The 21,575-nt window shown below is 40.3% G+C and overlaps 1 protein-coding gene across 5 annotated transcripts in view; it reads right to left on the bottom strand.

Moving 5' to 3' along the window:
* Dclk1 (doublecortin like kinase 1) overlaps positions 1-21,575 on the bottom strand; it is a 341,030-nt gene that overhangs the window by 89,816 nt on the left and 229,639 nt on the right. For all 5 annotated transcript variants that reach the window (XM_074043546.1, XM_074043544.1, XM_074043543.1 and 2 more), the window contains one exon: positions 3,095-3,211. In XM_074043546.1, the coding sequence (XP_073899647.1) occupies positions 3,095-3,211 (117 nt within the window). The remainder of the gene's footprint in view (positions 1-3,094; positions 3,212-21,575) is intronic.

Raw genomic sequence — 21,575 nt, 5'->3', positions numbered from 1 at the left:
CTCTCTCTCTCTTTCGAATACCTTCCTCTGCCATGTGCTCCCACCATGATGTACTGCCTTGCCACATGCTCAGAAGCAATAGGGATAACCAACTATGGACTGAAATCTCCAAAACAGTGAGCCAAAGTGCCTTTCCCTTTTCAAAGCTGATTGCCTCAAGTGTTTTGTTACAGTAACAGAAAGCTAACATATTATACTGTTGTTGTTAATAGCAATGTGGCCTTAAAAACTGGGCAAAAAAGGCTGGAGGTATGGCTCAAGTAGTAGAGTGTCTGCCTAGCAAGCGCAACACTTTGAGTTCAAACCCCAGTACCATCCAAAACAAAACACAAAACTGAGTAAATCTTAATTTTCCAAATAATGTAGGATGATGCATTCTGGAAATGGAAATTAAAAAGCAGAAGTAGAAATAATTTCAAACTTTAGTATTAAAGGGAAAAAGGAAGATTCTTTAATGTTCAAAAATCAGGTTCATGGTGCTACGATATAGACACAAGTCAGTGTCCTGTCCACTGGTTTTAAGGGGTGCAGTTGAGTAGGGATGGGATGCCTGGGCTACAGTAATGGAGGGGCCCTGGAGGAGGGGCTTCTCTGACATCCTGCAGCCACACTAGCCTGATGAGAATTGTGACACCACTGGACCTTGTACACCCAGGGCTCAGGTCTCAGGGAATGGGAGTGGTTTTGAAGTCATTGGCATAGTCACACATTTGTGACACTGACTGCTCTGTAAACATACAAACAAGAAATGTAGTACTGCTTTACTTGCAATAGCTAAAATGTAAAAGGCAAGAATTAGACTGATAACCATTGTTAGATGTCTCCCCTTTTCTTTATTTGTACTACTAAGAGGAAAAAGTAAGGAAAGATTAAGTAAAATTTGTCAATGTCAAAGTTGGTTTGGGTTGGGGACTAATTTTACTTTTTAATATTGTTTTTCTTTTTCTTTCTCCACCCCCCACACCCCCCATCCCAGCTCCTGGCAGCACTGGGGCTTGAACTCAGGGCCTCAAGCTTGCAAGGCAGGAGCTCTTACCACTTGAGCCACTCTGCTCCCCATATTGATGATTTTAATGTCATTGATAATGTTTCAGTATTTTGTGGGACTTCTCTCCTTCACATTCTTCCATGATTATATTAAATAGCCAAAATTTTAGGGGCAACAGGCTGACTGTTGCCCTTCTTCTCCTCAGTGCTCACTGGGGATTCATCCTACAGTTCAGGTTTGGTTATAGGAGATGAAGGATACTCATTGGCTAAGAATGAACATTCTTCACACAGTTCAATTTTAATCTGTCAGCAGGTTAGTGGACAAACTCAAATCTTCCAGGGGAGTTTTAGATGTAGTCATTTTGTGGTGGTCCTTTCTCTGGGTGGGCTGTCTCTCTGGAAGGGAGAGACTTTCTTTAGTAATCCAGAGAAGGGATGACCTCCATACAGAAATTCTCTCTGGTGTCTGATTCTTTGTTGTCAGGCCACCAGATGGAAGTGGAATAGCGAGTTGGTGCCTAGCACTCTCCTTTGCTCATTGATCTCTTGGTCTACACTTTAAAGAGCAGATCTGTTATTAACAATCCAGTAGTTCTCAAACTTGGGCAAACATAAGAATCACCTGATGTACTTGGTGGGCTTGGGAAACCCCAGCCTACTGGGCACCACTCGAGAGTTTCTGATTTAGTGGATCTGGGAAAGGTCTGAGATTTTGCATGGCCGACCTGTGCTCAGGTAGGTGGTGATGCTGCTAGAATGAGAGCCACTGCCCTCACACCCATTATTTCTTGGAATGTGAAATAATTTCACATTTCACTGGCCCTGGGACTCTCTGACCAGAATCTCCTGGAGCCTTACTAAAGCACAGGTCTGTCTACTTAGTGACACCTGAAGGCTCAGGATGACAAACTTTACAAAGTTCCCATGTAATTCCAAGCTTTGAGTCTCACTACCTTACACTTTAAAATCTTATTTTAGGTTTGCATCCAATCTAGATGGGCTGTGTCATTAGGAGGGAGTTATTTGCCCACCCTTAATCTAATGAGCTGCATTACAAGTGCCAGTCATGTTCTGAGCCAGTCCATAGTCCTGACTGGCTATGTTGTAGCCATGATTGGGAACGGGGCAGTGGCTGCATCATTGTTGTCACCTTTAGAATGAGTATTAAAGAGAAGGTGGTCCTTGTAGACCTGACTAGGAAATAACAGTAGTAGGAAAAGCTCCTCAAGGAAGGTGAGTCTTAGAGAACCAAGATGGGCTGGGTAGTCTAGCTATCCACCTTCTTGAACAGCCCCAACTTAGAGCTTTGCTCACTTCCCATTCCTGGGGCCACACTGTTGAGTTAGAGAAGGCCTCCATTTAGGCCCTAATGATCTTTGTATTTTTCATCAAATCATCAAATCAGGGAACAAATGCTTTGTGGTTTGCATCAATTGATAATTCCCATTCAACAGTTTTTCAATCATTCAATAAATAATTCCCTGCCATAGTGAAACAAACCTTATATTTGACACCCCCCCCAAAAATAATGACACCTTGTAACTGACTCATATCAGTTCTAAGACCAAAAGAGAGAAAGGCAGGGCTAAGATTTTCATCCTGTGTGAGCTGAGCCCACTTCAAAGGCAGCACCAGCCACTGTGAGTTGGGCCCAGCAAGGGTCATTGCAGGGATGTACCTGTTCCACCCTCTTAACATCACTGCTTTGAATTTCAGAGCCAGGAAAGAAAACTGAGGCCAGAGTCACAACTGTGTTATATACAAGCTTAGCAAAGACAAATCAGAAACACTCCCTAAGCCAGACCTAGGCAGAATAAATGCCTGAGAGAACTTTCGTGGTAGAAACAATAACAGTAGGTGGAGCACTTCCATTTGTGGGTAAATCTGGCTTTCCTGAGTCTCACTAAGTACATTATTCCAAGCTTGATGTTTTTTCTTACAGCCAACACGCTAGACTCTGGTAAATCTGTTCAGCTGCTCTAACATGTTCTAAAATTATAAACCGGAATCGACACTAGCTCCAAACCTCACGCTCTGGCTTCACACACCCTCTGCTCCAACTGCTTCAGAAACCAGACAGTTGTTTAGCATCTCCTTGCTTTACCTGAGCTGGTGGAAGCCGGGGACTTGCTGCGCCGGGAAGGACCTGGGCTCTTGGTGGTGCTCCTCCGGGATGATGAAGCTATTTTGGTGTAAGAAGTGGATTTCACCACACGACATTCTGGGGAAAGAACAACAAGCACACATCAGGATTGGGTGACACCATTTTGAAATGCACAGTTCATCTGGAGATAGAAATATATGACCGTCTTCTGTCACGTCTACTTCCTGCCAGCCCAGTGCTTGACTGTCACAATGGAACAAGGAAAACAATGATGAAGAGCATGGTGGCTTCTTAGACATCCAAGTTAATGATACCCCAAGCCTTCTAGTTTACCTTCCTTACAATATTATTGTGGATCACTTAGGAGTCATAGGCTGACAAAGGGGGGCTTTTGTTGGGCTTCTCTCACCCATTTTTGAGTCATCTGTGTATGTGTATCGCTTTTTGGCTAAATTGTTCTTTCTTCCAAGAATAATGTTAGAAGAAATGTGACAGAAGATTCCACTCATCAGAACAGGTTCATGTTTATTGTTCTGGGGTCCTCACAGTGATGGCTGAGGGTCTTTATGATGTGTGGGTAATAATGCATTCAATTGCTCACAGGCAATAATATTGGTGAAGGGATACCAGTATCTTGCTAAGAGAACATGATGTGAACCTGTGTCACCACAATAAGCTGCTGGAGCGCTTGCATTATGTCTGTAAAATCTTGACCTGAGGATCAGACACAATTTTAAATTTAAATGAGAAACAAATTTAAATTTATATCATTAGCTCTAAATCCTCAGTGTTGTGTTCATTAAACTCAGTGCTAAGTACGGCAAATAGCAAAGAACTTTCTATTTCTCTCTTAGTGAGCTGCATGGGTCAATTATGATGTGCAAATCCATATATCTTGTTCTCAGGAAACTACTTTTAATAATTAAAAAAACCATATGCTAGTAATTATATTTAATGTTTACCATAGTAAAACAATATGAAGTATATTAAAAACATTCCAAGTAACCCACAATCAAATGGAAACTTTTTTGGTGGGTGGGAGTATACAAACTAAAATTTTTTCTACTCACTTGTATTTATTTTTTAATTTTACTATCATTATTTTTTGTTTATCATTTGTGTATGTAAATGACATTGGAATTGATCTGTATATATTAATCTGTCACCAGCCCTTTTCACTCTATATCTTATGAGCATTTTCCCTCTGTTGTTAATAGCTGTCAAGCATTTTACCACATGGAGTACTGAAATTTGCTTAACTAAATTCGTACCATTTGACATTTAACTTGCTTTCGGTATTTCACTATTATAGTCATCAATAACACCCTTGTAAGTGATCATGCAGGTATCTGATTATTTCTTTCACATAGATTTAGAAATTCAGGTTCTAGTAACTAGAAGGGCACATTGTAGACCCTCAAAAATATTTGCTGAATGAAATGGGTTTGGTGGATTGAAAGAGAAGCACTTCCTTCTAAAGTTGATACAGGAAAGAGTAGGAAATACTCTGGAGTTAGTAGGTATAGGTAAGAACTTTCTCAATGGAACCCCAGCAGCACAGCAACTAAGAGATAGCATAGATAAATGGGACTTCATAAAACTAAAAAGCTTCTGCTCAACAAAATAAATGGTCTCTAAACTGAAGAGAACACCCACAGAGTGGGAGAAAATAATTGCCAGCTACACATCAGACAAAGGACTGATAACCAGAATATATAGGGAACTTAAAAAACTAAATTCACCAAAACTAATGAACCAATAAAGAAATAGGCAAGTGAACTAAACAGAACTTTCTCAAAAGAAGAAATTCAAATGGCCAAAAAACACATGAAAAAATGCTCACCATCTCTAGCAATAAAGGAAATGCAAATTAAAACCACACTAAGATTCCACCTCACCCCTGTTAGAATAGCCATCATTAGCAACACCACCACCAACAGGTGATAGTGAGGATGCGGGGAAAAAGGAACCCTCTTACACTGTTGGTGGGAATGTAAACTAGTACAACCACTCTGGAAAAAAATTTGGAGGCTACTTAAAAAGCTAAACATTGATCTACCATTTGATCCAGCAATACCACTCTTGGGGATGTACCCAAAAGACTGTAACACAGGCTACTCCAGAGGCACCTGCACACTCATGTTTATTGCAGCACTATTCACAATAGCCAAGTTATGGAAACAGCCAAGATGCCCCACTACTGACGAATGGATCAAGAAAATGTGGTATCCTCTTGGGGATATACCCAAAAGACTGTGACACAGGTTACTCCAGAGGCACCTGCATACCCATGTTTATTGCAGCACTATTCACAATCGCCAAGTTATGGAAACAGACAAGATGCCCCACTACTGACAAATGGATCAAGAAAATGTGGTATCTATACACAATGGAATTTTATGCAGCCATGAAGAAGAACAAAATGTTATCATTCGCTGGTAAATGGATAGAATTGGAGAACATCATTCTGAGTGAGGTTAGCCTGGCCCAAAAGACCAAAAATCGTATGTCCTCCCTCATATGCGGACATTAGATCAAGGGCAAACACAACAAGGGGACTGGACTTTGATCACATGATAAAAGTGAGAGCACACAAGGGAGGTGTGAGGATAGGTAAGACACCTAAAAAACTAGCTAGCATTTGTTGCCCTCAACGCAGAGAAACTAAAGCAGATAACTTAAAAGCAACTAAGGCCAATAGGAAAAGGGGACCAGGAACTAGAGAAAAGGTTAGATCAAGAAGAATTAACCTAGAAGGTAATACACATGCACAGGAAATTAATGTGAGTCAACTCCCTGTATAGCTATCCTTATCTCAACTAGGAAAAAACCCTTGTTCCTTCCTATTCTTGCTTATACTCTCTCTTCAACAAAATTAGAGATAAGGGCAAAATAGTTTCTGCCGGGTATCAAGGGGGTGGGGGGGGAGAGGAAGGGGGTGGGGGCAGGGGGGAGAAATGACCCAAGCATTGTATGCACATACAAATAATAAAAAATTAATTAAAAAAAAAAGAAAAGAAAAAGAAGCACTTCTTAAAAGCTCTTGACCAATTGCCCTCCAGCGTTGCCCTCTGAACCCAAATTGCCTTCTGACCCAAACTCAACTTTCACCAGAGCATGAATGGTTATTTTCCTGACCCTTCATTGAGATTAAGTATTATCTTTTCAATTTTTTTCAAATTTCTAAACAAATATCAGGGCTGGCTAGAAACACAGCTCAAGTGGTAGAGCACCTGCATGAGGCCCTGAGTTCAAACCCTAGACCACCAAATCCTCCCCCACCAAAAACAACCAAAAAAACCCCAAACAAAAACAAAGCAAACAAACTGCTCATTGACTGAAGTCTGAATTGGTTTGATTGCTAGTAATGTTATATGTTTTTTCCATAGGCATGTGAGCCACTTGTGTTTCTTCTCTTGGAACTATTTATCCCTATCCTTTGCTTATTTACATGAGGTGTTCTTTTTCTTACTGGTTTGTAAGAGTGTGTTCTATATTAAAATTTTATCCCTTCGTCTATCATATTATAAATATTTACTCTTGTAGGTAGATGTTGAAATATGTTAGCCATTTAAATGTGGTATTCAAATTCTGGTACTGAAATTTTTGCTCAGGACCTAGCTCTCACTAGGCAGGTGGTATACCACTTAAGTCACACTCCCAGAACTTGAATGTATTATTCTTGTTAAGTACAGTAGTTTAAAATTGAAATATAATATGTTAATTTTTCCATTATAGTTTTAACCACATTATTCTTTAGTAATAATTCATAGTTCCATATCTAATGCTGATGTCTGACTTTATCTTTGAAATTTTTTGCTCTATTCATGCAGTTTTTAATTTTTTAGATTCAAAACTTGTTTCTTTTCCTTTTCTACTCTGAATGAATAAAGTAGTTGATTTCATTTAGTAATAAAAGGAATAAGATTCCCTATGAAATGTAAATGTTACCAGACTAGAAATAGGAGGTAGGACGTAGAGCAGACCTTCATGAATTGAACTGGACAAAAAGAGGGAGGAATTCATGAAGAAGGAGAACAAGGAGGATGAAAATTCTGCCTTGAGAGAGTAGACCGTGACTTCCTCTGCCTATTTTCATGGCCCAAAACAGAGAGAAATGAATCAGGACATTACTGAGTGTGATGGTTAACCTTCAGTGTCAACTTGACTGGACTGAGACCTACCTAGGAGATTAGTAAAGACACCCCTCTAGATGGGTCCATGATGGCATTTCCAGAGATGATTAGATCAGGAGGGTTCTGACCTAATGAATGGATTAATGATAGACTTCCTAACATGATGGCATAATTGGGAGATGGTAAGAGTGGGGCCTAGTTGGAGGAAACTAGGTCACTGGGGCACAACCTTGTGGGTATATCTTGCCCTGGTCTCTCCCCGCAGTTCCCTTGTCTCTGCTTTCTGTCCACAAGGATGTGAATCGCTCTGTTCTACTATACTTATCCAGCCATGATGGATGACAATTCTGAAACCGCAAACCAAGATAAATCTTTCCTCCTTTTTAAGTTATTTATGCCAGGCATCTGTCAGTGTGATGAAAAAAGTAACTAATGCATTGAAACTGTCCAGTTTTTCTCAATAGTTACTTGAGACTATTGTTGGCTATTTTGGACTGCTCAGATCCTGGAGTAGAATTCATTTCAAAGAAGAAGGAGAAGGAGAAAGAGAAGGAGAAGCAGCAAAATCTACCCATATAGGTATATTAGCAAAAAGTAAAAGGTAGGAATAACCAAGAAACAGCTTTTGCACTATAGAAGATTTGATTAGAAACACCAAGACCACTTATGACATGGGACAATCCATGCCTAAGGGTGTGTCCATGGAGATTCACAGAACAGAGCTTTCTTTGCACCACGTGAAGAAGACCTCAAATTAGCTTAAGAGTCTGTCCTCACAACTGACAACACATCCTGGAGTTTGTCCTAGATTTTGGAAATCCGCCTCGCTTTTTGGCAGGCTATTATGTGGTGTGTCAATGAGTGTGCTTCCAGTAACATTTTTATCAAGTGCCCACTGTGTGCCAGGCTTTGGGAGTTTGCAGGCAAGATGCAAAACAATACAGGGTTGGAACTTGGAGCCTGGTACTGGCACATAGAGTCTTTTTTTTTTTTGTTTTTTGCTAATTTTTTATTTCATAAACCTCATGTTTAAAAAATGTTGGTCATATAAAATTAGTCTTAAGTAACAATAAATTTTCTCATTTTAAATCAAAATCCAGACTTGAACAAGGGCAGGATGACCAGGGCATTTTGTCTCAGGTCATGGACATTTAGAGCTCACATAAATTTAAAACAATACTTTCAGCATCTAGTTAGCAGGGATGAGTAGTTAAAATAGAAAGCTACCAGATGGTGCATGTTGTTAATAACAGCCATCTTCTAGCTGCAATATGAATTAAAATGTTGATTTTAGGGGTTGTCTCATGCTTTTTTTTTTTTTTTGCCAAAGTTGCCGGAATTGCTAGTTATGGCTCCAACTACAAACCAAAGCTCTAGATAGCATAACAGAACCAATATTGCCATATTAAGTTGACATATAAGCTACCAGAAAGATACTAGTTATTTTAGTCAGGCAACAACTGTCTTATCAGAGAAAATACAGGCATTTCAGTAGATTTTCAAAGTAGCCATATGAATATTGCTTCAATTGCTTCTTTTTAACATAGTCCTTAACATGCTATTCATCAACCAGAGCTATCCATTTGCTACTCTGCCTCCTCACCCTGTACTATACTGGGTACTAATTAGTGTCTAGGTTATTAAAAAGCATGTAATAGCTGCTCACTAAATATTGGCCTGGTTTGGTATTGGTCCTTTTAGTACTTCTTTGAATTCTTAGTATTCATTGAGCTAATCCAACTTCTCACTTTACAGATGAGGAAACCAGGTCTCAGAAGGGGTAAATGATCTAAGTCTCTGGAGTTGGTGGTTTTCTCCCCAGCCCTGTATCTGATGTGTGTCCTGCCCATACTTCTCCATTTCAAATAAAGCCTGGCAAATTTCTGTGACTGCCCATGGTCGGGGATCAATGATTGAGTGGTTGTGGATCATGGGAAGGTGGGCAAGCAACTAGTTCTCATATCAACATTAATTAAATTAAAAATTCAAGATACTAAAACTAGCTTTCTATCAAATTGTCTGCTTTATCAGGAAAAAATGATGAATTCTGTTTCAGAAGTGAAGCTTTAATGAAGTAATAACTTGGAGGATCATGGAGTCTGAAAGACAATTATAAATATTACAAATCTTATACCATTTGCCTTCAGGGTAAGAGCAGGGTTTCATGAGTCATTTTAGGTTAGTATAGATCTGAAGGCTTGGGCTAAATAACAGAAACAACACAAACTATAGTAACAACTTTTTTTCTCCCCTCACGGACAAAATAAATCCAGTTAAACGAAAGTATTTTGTGGTGCCAAGATATAAATTAGAGAAACACACACACAAACAACCCTCCAACTGTCTTTCTAATTAAACTTTAGATTTTAAGTATTTTAATTAATTAAATGGGAATTTTATTTTATAATGGTAAAAAATGCAGCAAGGAAAAATGCTGAATTATTTTAGAGAAAATGCCAAAACTTTGTCATCTTAAAACCACAATTTAGAAACACCATGAACAATACAACTGAAATGGCCAGTAAGTACAAAGACTTTTTGTTCGCACAAAGGACATTTCACTTGCCTGGCAAGAAAGAAGGTGGTACTTCTCATGTGGGGCCACCTTATCTTTGGGAGCAACCATTTCTTCATTTTGATAGACTTGGGCACCCTTAAATTTTATTCACCAATTCTCTAAGAGGGCTGCCTTTCCTTTGATTGTGGACATACTGAGGAATACAGGAAATCCTTAAGAAAGATGACATTGAAGGGCTGTAGTAAGCCAGTTGGAAGAAACTGCCAGACTTGCTACTGAAGATTGCAGTCTACCTAAAGTGCAGATACCCTTGGTATCTGCAAGGAGTTGATTCCAGAATCCCCCGTGACACCAAAGTGTATGAATGTTCAAGTCTCCTACATAAAACAGCATAGTATTTACATAGAACCTACACACACATTCCTATATAGTTTAAATTATTCCTAGATTTCCTTACAATACTGAATATACTGTGAATACCATGCAAATGAGGGTTATATGGTATTGTTTAAGGAATATGATGAAGAAAAAAAATCTGTACATGTTTAACACATGTTGTGGTTTGGATATAAAATGTCCCAAAAATGTATTGAAAGCTTGGTCCCTGGCTAGTGACACTATTGAGAGGTAACTGGATCATGAAGGAACTAACTTCTTCAATGGGCTAATCTATTGATGAGTTCATACTGAAGGGGCTATTAGGAGGAGGGGTCAGGTTCTTCCCTGGCCCCTTCCTGTCTGTCTCCCTCTGATTTCCGGTTGCCATGAGGTGAGGCACCCACATGCTCCTCCCACCATGGTATTCTACCTCGCCTCAGGCCCAAACTAATGATCCAGTCAGCCTTGGTCTGAAATCTTGGAAACTGTGAACCAAAATAAATTATTTCCACATTAAATTGTTTTGAGCATTTGCCACAGTGATAAAAGATTAACACAATACAGATGCAACTTTTGAAAAACATCTGTTCAGTCCCTGGTTGGTTGAATTTGACCCGCAGTTGATTGGCAGAACCTGCAGATATGGACGGCCTACTCCACAGTTTAGTAATGTGAATGAGTGTCCTCGGAAGGTCCGCTCATCAAAGGCTTGGTCCTCAGTGTGGTGTTATTAGGAGGTGGTGGAAACTTTGAGAGGTGGGGCCTAGTGGGAGACCATTAAGTCATTGGGGCTGTGCTTTTGAAAAAGATTAGGGGACTAAGGTCTTCTCTCTCTTTCTTTCTCTGCTTCCTGGCTTAGGATGTGAGCAGTTTGCTCCATCATTTGCTCCTCGTATGATGTGCTGGCCTTGCCAGAGGCGCATAGCAATGACTAGGGCTGCCCAATCTTGGACTGGAACCTCCAGAACCATGAGCCAAACAAATGCTTTCTCTTTATAAGTTATTGCCTCAAGTATTTCTTTATAGTAACTCAAAGCTGACAAAACATATAGGAAATTAGACCAAACATGAATTGGCTCCTTGGTGACTGAACCTCTTATAACAAGCAAAGCAAGCAATATATGATTCAATTTCTGCCTTGGAAAGTTCCTATATTCATAACTGAGGATCAGGCATCATTCTCCATATGGTCTATACTGACATTAGCTTTGCAGATGTTCCGGGGATTTGGAAAATGTTTCCCATCGTTAGCCAGACCCCTAAAGAAATGGGCATCCTGTGATGGACAGATTTAGAGAGACAATCCAGATGGTGAGGTATGGGGAGGTGGTGGAACATACTCTTTGGCCATGTTCCCGTTGGTAGGAGAACCTCCACTTAGGCAGACCTTCCCCCACCCAGGAACAGTTGGTAGGTAGGCTGAAGTGCTATAGAAGGTGCTGAGGAATAGAAATGATTATAGAACTGCACCACAGTTAACCAACAGTTCACCTCAGAATGCACGGTGGTCGCGGCTCCAAAGGGCCTTCTTCTGGAGACCCTTGAATAAAGCAAAGTTGAGGACCCTTGGGTGTCTAGACAACTTTGGTGATGTGCTGCAAACTGGCTAAGGCACACTCTTCAAATAAGCAATGTTTTTATTCTTCTCTTTTTAAAATCAGCTAGAATAAAAGCACTCTCAGGCAGAGGTCTTAACTTTCCTCTACTCTATATTCAGTCGGTCTGAACTGTTGAGACGGTTTATATCCATCTAGAAGAATTCATTATCAGCAGTAGACACTTTGTGCTTTCTGCCCTCTCTTGATTGCAAAGACAAGCCTCCTCTTTATTTGGCAAAGGTACAAAGCCTCCAAATGGAACAATATTCCTCTCTGCTGCTATATGCAAAAGAGAGTCAGGAAGCACATTCAGTTCTAGACACTTTATAAAAATGGAAAAAGCTCAATGATGAAAAAAGAGAACTGGCAATTTTGGCTCTCTAACTCCCCCCAAAGTTGTCCTTACGTGGTCATATTCTCTTGAGTTGGAAGGAACCCTGTGAAAATAACAAGGTTATCAATGGTTATTGAGTCAGGCATTCCGGATTCAGGAATATTTTCTCTTCTGGTCTCTGAAAGTGATTGTCTGGCTCCCTTTGAGCCTCTCCAGTGTCTGCGGGATTCACCATCTCCTGTCTCATGGCTTCTGAAGCTTTTACCACCCTCAATTAGCCTCCAGCCTGCCTGTGTGTGTGAACTGCACAGAGCATTCTTGGTATAATTGAAGACTAAAGTTCCCTTCCTATGGAAATAAAATGGCTTTCAGTCTTCACAGCAGCCTTATAGCAAATTCAGGCTCCCTGCAGGAAGGACCAGTGTACATCTTCCCAGCAGCATGCTCTGGGAAGTACTGAGGCCTGACTCTGCTTCTGCTTCCTCTGACTTCTCAGTCAATCCTGAGACTCCATCACTACTACCTGTGGGCTTTGGAACAGCACTGCTTCCCTAGGCTCCCTATGCCGCACATCTGGAATAAAAGCAGTGAAGATGGAGACATTCTACAGTACAAGCTTTTAAAAATTAAGGTCTGAAGCAGACTGAGTTGGAAGTAAAGGCACCAGTTGGAGTGCTTTAGCAAGAGAGTAAAGATCTAGAAACTGAGATTTTAAAAGCATTTTCTAAAAATACAGGCACGTGTGTCTCAACCAGCACCTGGAATGGCCTGGCACAGCTTTAGGAACACCAGCTAAGCACACCAGCTGGTGCCCATGTGCTCCTGCACCCCGTGGCTCTGGAGGTCCTGGATGAGAGCTGATACGTTATATAACATCTGCAGACGGCCATATGGTGCTGGCATTTTCTATATTAACATTTTGAGTCACTACGCAAATGTACTGCTTTCATCACAAAAGCAATTCTCCTTTCTAAATCCTTTCCTCTTCCTTAACAGTTACATGAGAGACAGGTTCATTTCTCATACATAACAGTCCAGAGATGTACTAGGGTCCTGAGGGGGGAAGTAGGTGATTTTGCTCCTGGAAATTTTCTGCTAACCCAGGTTTTTTCTTTCTTATTTCTGTCAACTCAAGTGTTCTCACCCTCATGGTCCCATTGGCTTTTCTTGCCATGTCTGAGTTTTAGGAAAGGAAACAAGGAGGATGGACTCCAGACACCAGTCAGAAAAACTTCCTGTGTCTCACTCTCCCAGAGCATCATTTCCTGAAGTTGATGCTTTTCTTGCTAGACCTTCCATCTTTCACTTGGCAGTGCCAAGGTTAATGCCAGCTGCTATCTACAGACACCAGTATGATCTTCCTAGTTTTGTGATGACCAAAATGTCTCCACACATTGTTTAATGTTCCCTGGAGGAGCATAGTGCTTCTGGCTGGGAACCACTGTTGGATGTCCCCAGTCAGCAATGTTTCCTGAAGAAGTACTCAAGTAATTCTTTCTTGACAGCATTAAGCTATCACCAAACACCTGCTTGAGTCCCTAAACAATGCATTTCTCATATTCTTTCTACAGAATTGGCCAACATGAACTGATAATTTTAGACTTTAATGAATCCACTGCAGTGTAGATGATGCAACTGGCACTGCTGAAAGTCTTCCAGTAGTCTGCCACAACTGAATTGGTACCCAGTGCTTTATCTATCTGTGGGAATGTGGATGCATGGGGCCTTGAATGCCTGAATGTGGAGGAGGTCATGGGAGCACGGGTAGAGGAAGATGACTTCCACGCTGTGCTGTGCAGGTCGAGTGTTGTGAAGGACCATGAGCACGGCGCGTTATCACCTGCTCTCTAAGTTCTCTAAGACCTTTTCTTTAAAGGTACCACTTGGCTTTTGCAATGATCCTTTTAGAATGAACCCCCAAACAGTGATCCAAGCCATTTTAGCATTGAATTGAAGGGGACATTGTTTTCCTTACCTATCAAAAGATGGGGGGGGATGGAACTTGTAACCTTAGTCATTGAGCCTGGCAGTATTACCTGAAAACAATGCAGTCGTGTGCCTGTTAGTTGCTTTGAAGTAAAGGTCTTTTCTTTGTGAATGTGAAATGAAAGTGTGCTTGGCTTGATGAGTTAGTTTTCCCCATAAGAACCCAACATCATCATCAATAAACATGTCCCAGAAAGGAGCCTTTTTTCTCTGAGACTGTCCTCTGCTGAGGGGAGGGGAGGGGGTCTATTGCCTCTTTATTGGTAGACACAGCTTCACCCACAGTCTTTCTAATCTTTTTTTGAAAGCACAGCAGTAACTAAGATTGAGAAGCCCCTCTTGGCTGACTCTGAGTTTCTTCTCATAAAAAATTCTGTGCGTCTTCAGAAAGGTTTGAGCGAATCACAGATGCTCAGGGCCTTTTTTTCCAGTACCATGGGTTCCATATCATTTACTCCAAGAGTGATGTCTTCTTAGTGTTCACTCAAAGTGATCACATTGAGAGACTGAATATTCAGATAGACAATGGCTAAATCATATTTAAAAAAATAGAAATCTGACTCTCCTGCCCTGGAGACTGCCCCCCAACCCTTCTCATGAATGCTAACAGCCAGATGTCAGAGTTACAGCCAGTTGGGCTACTGAACTCATAACAGTTCAGGAAAACAAGCAGTAGCCCTCACAGCAGTCAACTTCAAATGGCCAGGGCTTGATTAATAACTGACAGCTTCCCTAATTTGTGTTCCCACCTCCAACTTGGGACAAATGAGGAAAATCCAAATGTACCCCCTAACCAATTCCATAGTATGCCCTACTCTGGACAGTCTGCCTGCATTTCCCCACACTGACGGTCTCTACCAGGCACACCTGAGCACTTCCACTACAAAGCTTCCCCACTCCTCTGCCTGTCTCTGAGTCTCTGCCAAAATGCAGATGGTGGTGGCTAACTCTGCTATATTGAATTCAGAATAAATAGACTTAGCTTTTCTCACTTGCTTGGTCTTTGTTTATTTCCACGATACACATGGCTCTCTGATGGCTGACATTGGAGCACTGGGTACCATGGCCCAGGAAATTTGGCTTTCTCATCAACAAGAACCATATTTTGGATTCATTACCATGTGTATGTGCCACCTTGGAAAGCAGCATGCCATCTCTGCTGGTTTGTCCTCTAGCACTGGGGCAGACATCATTTCTTCATGGAACACAAAATAAAGTAGCTGGCTTGAGTTGAGAGCATGTTGTATGAACGAGGTTTACCTTTATCATCTAGAATTACGACAGCAGCCCACAGGGGAGAGAAGGCTGAGAGAAATTGCTGACAAGCATGGCTAATCTCACACTGACTCCAGGTCTACATTCATTGGATGGACTCCTGCATAATAGTTCACATCATGTGAATTTCTATTTCTCCTTCTCAAATGAGAAAGTGTGTGTATTAGTTTCCTGGGGCTGCCACAACAAATTATCACACACTTGGTGGCTTAAAATGAATGAAATTTATTTGCTCGTAGTTCTAGAGGCTGGAAGTCTGAAATCAAGCTGTTAGCATGTCCCCGGTTTCTCCAAAGGCTTCAGCTTCTCAAGTCATTCGTTGGTTTGTTCCTGCATCTTTCTGCCTCCTTCTTCACATGGGCTTCTCTGTGTATCGATGTTATGTACTTTTTCTTCTCTCTCATGTGGAGATTTGTGTGGTATGTCAAGCCTATCTGGATAATCCAAGGTAATCTTCTCACTCAAAATACTTGACTTATTTATACTGCCAAGTTCCTTTTTCCAAATAATATCTTTTGATGGTTATTATTTAATCTACTATAGTGTAGTATGTATATGTATGTATGTACATATATGTGTGTATATGTATATGTATTGTGTATTTATGTATGGATGTGTATAACAAAACTTCGGGACAGCCATCTTTGTATCAACTCAAATTTGCAAAAACAATAACCAATCATCCTAAGACCCAGCTGAATGCTGAATTTGGAAGAACAAGTGGCCTATTTATTGATATCTCATGACCACCCAGTTTTCATTAGCTACAGGATGGGAAGGATTTAAAGGACAGATAAGAAAAAGATAAATTACTTAAGAACTGAGAGCTATAAAATGAATAAGAATTTCTCCTAAAGAAAAGAAAAGAAACTAACAACAACAAAATGAACACAAAAGTGTGAACCGAAATCAAATTTGCTAGCTCTCTCCATGGATAAGGCTTCTTTATGCCATTTACACAGAGATAAGTATGAATGTTTGGTCCAGTGACCTTGAAGCTCTAGTCAGGCTCAAGAGGGGGCTCCCTGGGAAAGGTGAATGGTCCAGAGTTTCTGGGCAGTGCACAGTGATGACAGTGAAAAATTTCATGGTGTGCTGTTCCCAAAGGGTAAGGTAGTATTTTTTATAATCCTGTCACATCTTAATGAGTTTATGTCTAGCCATAGCTCAGATATCAAATGAGTCCACTTCTCTTCCATTAAAGATAGTCCCAAGCTCTGTGCTGGCCAATAGCTCAGGCCCTGAATAAGGTGCCCATGACTGAAGGAAATCCCTCCAGTACCTTGCTGTGTATGGTCTTTGGACCAACAACCCCATCATCACTGGAGAATTTCTAAAATCTCTAGCTCCCTCCCAAATCCACTGAATCTGAGCATGCATTTTTTTTTAAACCAATGTTCCTGATGCCTCATATTCACATCAAAGCTTGAAAAGAAATGCTCTAGAACCATGGAGGGGAGCCCTTAGATCAGTGGTTCCCAAATGTTAGTAAGAGTGATTTGTGGAACATGCGATAAAACAACACATTCCTGGTCCTATTGACCAAGCTGATTATGATTCTGGTTCTGAGGGAATGATTTGGTAAACAGAGTCATAGATGGCAGTAAATAAAAATGTGTAACTCAGTCAGGTATGGTGGTGCATCCCTGTAATTCCAGCTATTCAGTAGGTAGAGGAAGGATGATTGTGAGCTGAAGGCCAGCCTGGGCAAAGATAACAGTGAGATGCTGTCTCAGAAACAAAATAAAAACATGCAGCCACACGTAGTAACTTAAAGCACAATATTTTATGGAAGTATTTCCACACTTCCTTGATAATAAGAATCACTTTGGGGTTATTATCAAACATTCAATTTCCCAAGCCCCTTCCCCAGATGCTATGATGCTGAGGGTCTGAGAATTTATATTTTTAAATAACATTCTGGGTGGCTCTGATCAGTAGGGAGGTTCAGGAGAACTGTGCTTTACTGAGTGGTTTAGACTCAAGGCAAATCCCATGGGATGCTTAGGAAGGAAGGGCTCTGTGCAAGGTGGGCCTGTCTTGTTCAGTTATCATGAGGTCAGATAAAGCAGAAAGACCAGGTTCTTGGTGGGAGGAGGAGCTCGTGTAAAGGAAGCTTCCAGAAGGTACATGCCCTCATCTTGGTGTTCCAGGAACTGGACATCAAGCTTCATTAAGAACTTAAGAGATTGTCTACAAGGAAGGGTTCTGTGTCAGCCTGGCCTCCCCATGAGAAAGGACCTCTAAACCTGAGTCCACAGGGGTAATTGGGACTTAGGTGGTCATTGCTTTCTTGTCTTGGTATAAAGACAAGACGTGGGAAGAAAATTCCCCAGCCAAAATCTTTGAGCTTGCACTATCATTTTGAGGGAGAAAAATTAAAACTCAATTGAGAAGCCAAGAACAAAACCGTAATGATAAGACCCTGAATAAATGTTCAGGAACTGATCAGACAGTGATAACAAATGAGTAGTAGTTACCCACTACTAAAGGTATTAAGTGATATTTCTGAGCAGTCTCATTGGGATAGAATTTAATTAAGAGTTTTTAGAATTGGGTGTGGTGACTCATATCTGTAATCCCAGTTACTCTGTAAGCAGAGATCAGTAGGACTGAAGTTTGAGGCCAGCCTGGGCAAAAGTTAGAGAGCTCCTGTCTCAACCAATAAACCTGGTACAGTGGTGCATGTCTGCAATTCCAACTACTCAAGAAGCATAAGTAGGAGGAAAAATGTGAGAGCTTATCCCCAAAGTAACTAAAAGGGGCTGGGGCATGGCTCAAGTTGTCGTGTGCCTACCTAGCAAGCACAAAGCCCTGAGTTCTAACCCCAGTATCACTAGAAAGAAAAAGTTCTAACCTTCAAAGAATAGGGAAAATCACAGAGGTTGGCAAATTCAGCTGTTTTAGGGATGAAACACTTAATATGAATGCGTGTATTTAGTAGAACACAAAAAATAAGGAATTAAATTAGGCATATCCCACCCAAGACCTTCAAATTCATCTTTTTTCTGCATAGAATTTAGCTTCAGATTTGTGATCCCATGATGGAGAAATTAAAAAAGACAGAGCTTTACAATGTAAAAGAAATGACTCAAGTCATGATTCTATAGTCTGAAGAAGTAATACTTTAGAAGTATTTTGTGACTGTTTTTCAATCATAAATAATTATTGTAGTATGATAATTACTACAGTATAAAGGGTTTGGTACCTAAGATAATAATACCAACTAAAAGGGGGGAATTAAAACTATAGCAGAAGTTCCCTTAGACTTCAGGGGAAGATAGATGAGAAACTCGCAATAGGTTCTTAAGAAAGCTTGCATTTCTTTCCAAGGGGACACTCAGCAGCGAGGCAGCCAGTTGTGTTTTCCTGCAGTGGTTTAGATATTGTTCTCAGAACAGGCAGGCTGCAGAATGAGTGACCTCTTGGGGTATTGCAGAAGTCCATGTTCTGAAGAAACAAAGCATGTTAGCAAAAGACCTCCATTGGTTCCACACAAAGTCTCTTTTCTAAAAGCATTCTGAAGAGCGACACCAGGGAGATCTGCTGAAGAAATTAAATTAAGTGCTGCATGTAAATTAGTTTTCTGTGAGTCAGTTCTGCCAAGGGGTTTCTCGGGTACTCTTTGAAGACAGCAGCTTGAGAGAACCCAGGAAATGGGGCTGAAATAAATTCTTTCCTTTTTTTCATCACTCAGTAAGGAAACAGACAACACCCACATGTTAGGACAGCCTTTGTAGAGTCTGTAGATGGTTTTCCTGACTTCTTACTGCTCCAGAGAAGGCAGCAAGTTATTTTGTTTAAAGATTTAGTATAAAATAATGTAATAACTCAGAGACAAAGTCTGACAGGTTTAAGAGAAGATAAATCTCTAGAAACTGCACTTGCTGTGACCTTTGGTAAGTTCTCCATGGTCCTCTCACTTCAGCTGTTCTTTGATCCTCACTGAAAAGGCAACTGTATTTTCAGAGGATTGGTGATTCTTCTACATATTTTCTTGAAATAGAATTGGAAAGAAGCAATATTTCTGAGCTGCTTATATTTTTGGCCAAGTGAGAGTTTGTCCCCATAAGTAAATGCTGCTATCTACAGTTGGCCATCCCTGAAGTGACATACTGATTAATGGTGCTACATGTGCATTTAATAGTGTGGGGGAAATTACAGGTGGTCCAGTACCACAGGTGACCTGTTTTGGTGAGCTGAAAGCGTGAGGAAGACCTGAAAATGGCTGAACCAGGTAGGAGTTGACATTCCTGGTGACCACCTCAGTATTAGTCTGGACTTGCCCTATGAAGCAGCTCAGAGGGGTCTTTGAGTCCAGTGTAGAAGCATTGAGCCGCTTTTCAACCAGCCAACGTATGTGCCTCATCAGTGTGGACCACTGGTTGTTCTGTTGGCTGAAGTTCTGTCTGCATGATCTGGTTGCTTAGAAACTCCAAGGTCTGTGGTACCTTCTTCTCAAAACTCCTTTCACCTTGTTTTGGGTTCAAGTCCCTTTCAAGGAGTCATTGATTAAGTGGGGAAGAACACTGAGTAAATGAGAACTTTGGAATTCTGATTTGAGGAGGGGGCCATTATATAATTTTTAAAACAAAATTTATTGCCTATGATCTGATGAACATCATTTAATCAATTATGCCATGTTGCTAAGCTATTTTTTTGAGACAGGGTCTCACTATATAGCCCAGGCTGGCCTTGCACTGGCCATCCTCCTGCCTCAGTCTTCCCAGTGACTTCCCAGGCTTCTTTTTAAAGACAGAGTTATATCAATTAAAATAGATGACTTCAGAAGAAAGTATGTCTGCAGACATATATGAAATGTAAAGTTAGAAGTGGTGGAGTACTTTTGGAGTCAGACAAATTTCTAAACAATGTCTTCTTCCTAGATTCTTTCACATTCATGCAATGTAAAGGAGACATCTTATAGCCAGTTAATTCTATGTTCCTTACTCTGAAAACTTAATATTTCCTTTCCTCACTTTTGCCAAAAGTGTAGTATTTATTATCCGTTTTTCATATTCACCCCTTGTTGACTTGACTTTCCTTTTTAATAAGAAGTATCCTTCACAGCAACTGCCCACTAAAATGCTTGGCTGTATAGTTTAATCTTAAAGAACCCTCTTCATGAGCCATTTATCTATTTCCCCTTCTATTCCAAATGGCAGACATTAAATTACATCTTAGGGTACATGTGATTAATCTTTAGTTCTGAAGTGAAGAAAAGAAGAAAAAGCTTAGAAACATCTAAAACTTCTTTTCTTTTTTATTAGGAGAAGGAAGACTTTGGGTTGAAAAACTTGATTTATTCCCCTAAAATTGACTCGAAGATCACCTTTACAACAAGGGGTCAAATGTGGCTTGAAATGAATTCCCCATGCAGTACTTAGGTTAGTCCTTGGGTTCTAACATTTCAAGGGTAATAAATATTGTAGTTGTCTGAAGGCAGCCATCTAAGTGACAATATATGGGATTTTGGAGGGATTGTGGTCTTTCAGTGAAAGAGTTTGGTTAGAAGGGAGGTATTATAAGTTGACTTGCAGCCAGGCTGGCCTGAAATCAGATGATATTCAATTTGCATTTGGCCCTCAGCCATCAAACAAATGAGTCATTACTGCAATCCACAAGGCAGTTATCTGGCAAAATGATTCACAAAATAACTTCAGTAAATAACTTGCTTCATGTGGCTAGACTTGCTGTCTTCAAACATCTATCAGATTAATTGCAATTGTATGTAAATTGCAAGGTAAATTTGTATTTTTATGGCAAATTTGGCCGTTATTTTCAAAGCAGTGAGTAAAGTGTCAAACTATGTTCAAGACACTCAATTTCATAAGGGGATAATTATTTTCCTTTCCAAAAATGCAGCAGAAGTATATTTAAATAATTTTTTTTAAATTATGCTCTTATTGCTAGAAAATGAACAACTAATCTTATTTTCTTTATCCTTAGCACATCATTTTACCTGATAAAAATGAAAGAAACCTAAAAGATCACTCAGGCCAAGAGCGAAGACATGGGAGACCATGATCTCTTAGCAACAGCAGGATTCTAGTGAGGTCTCTGGGCTCCACTTAGGAAATGTTCAAATATGAACAATATAAATGTTTTATGTAGAATTTTCCACTTCTTTGAAAATGATCTATGGAAAGGTTTTGTAATGGATTTATTATTTTTGTAAAGATGATACATACCATTATATAAATTCTATATCTGCAAAGAAGAGAAGAAAGCAATAAATAATCAACATGAGGATTGA

The sequence above is a fragment of the Castor canadensis genome, chromosome 10 (genome assembly GCF_047511655.1).
Source record: "Castor canadensis chromosome 10, mCasCan1.hap1v2, whole genome shotgun sequence".
Classification (NCBI taxonomy): domain Eukaryota; kingdom Metazoa; phylum Chordata; class Mammalia; order Rodentia; family Castoridae; genus Castor; species Castor canadensis.
The sequence above is the reverse complement of the archived record's forward strand: the minus strand, read 5'-3'. Positions and strand labels throughout refer to the sequence as shown.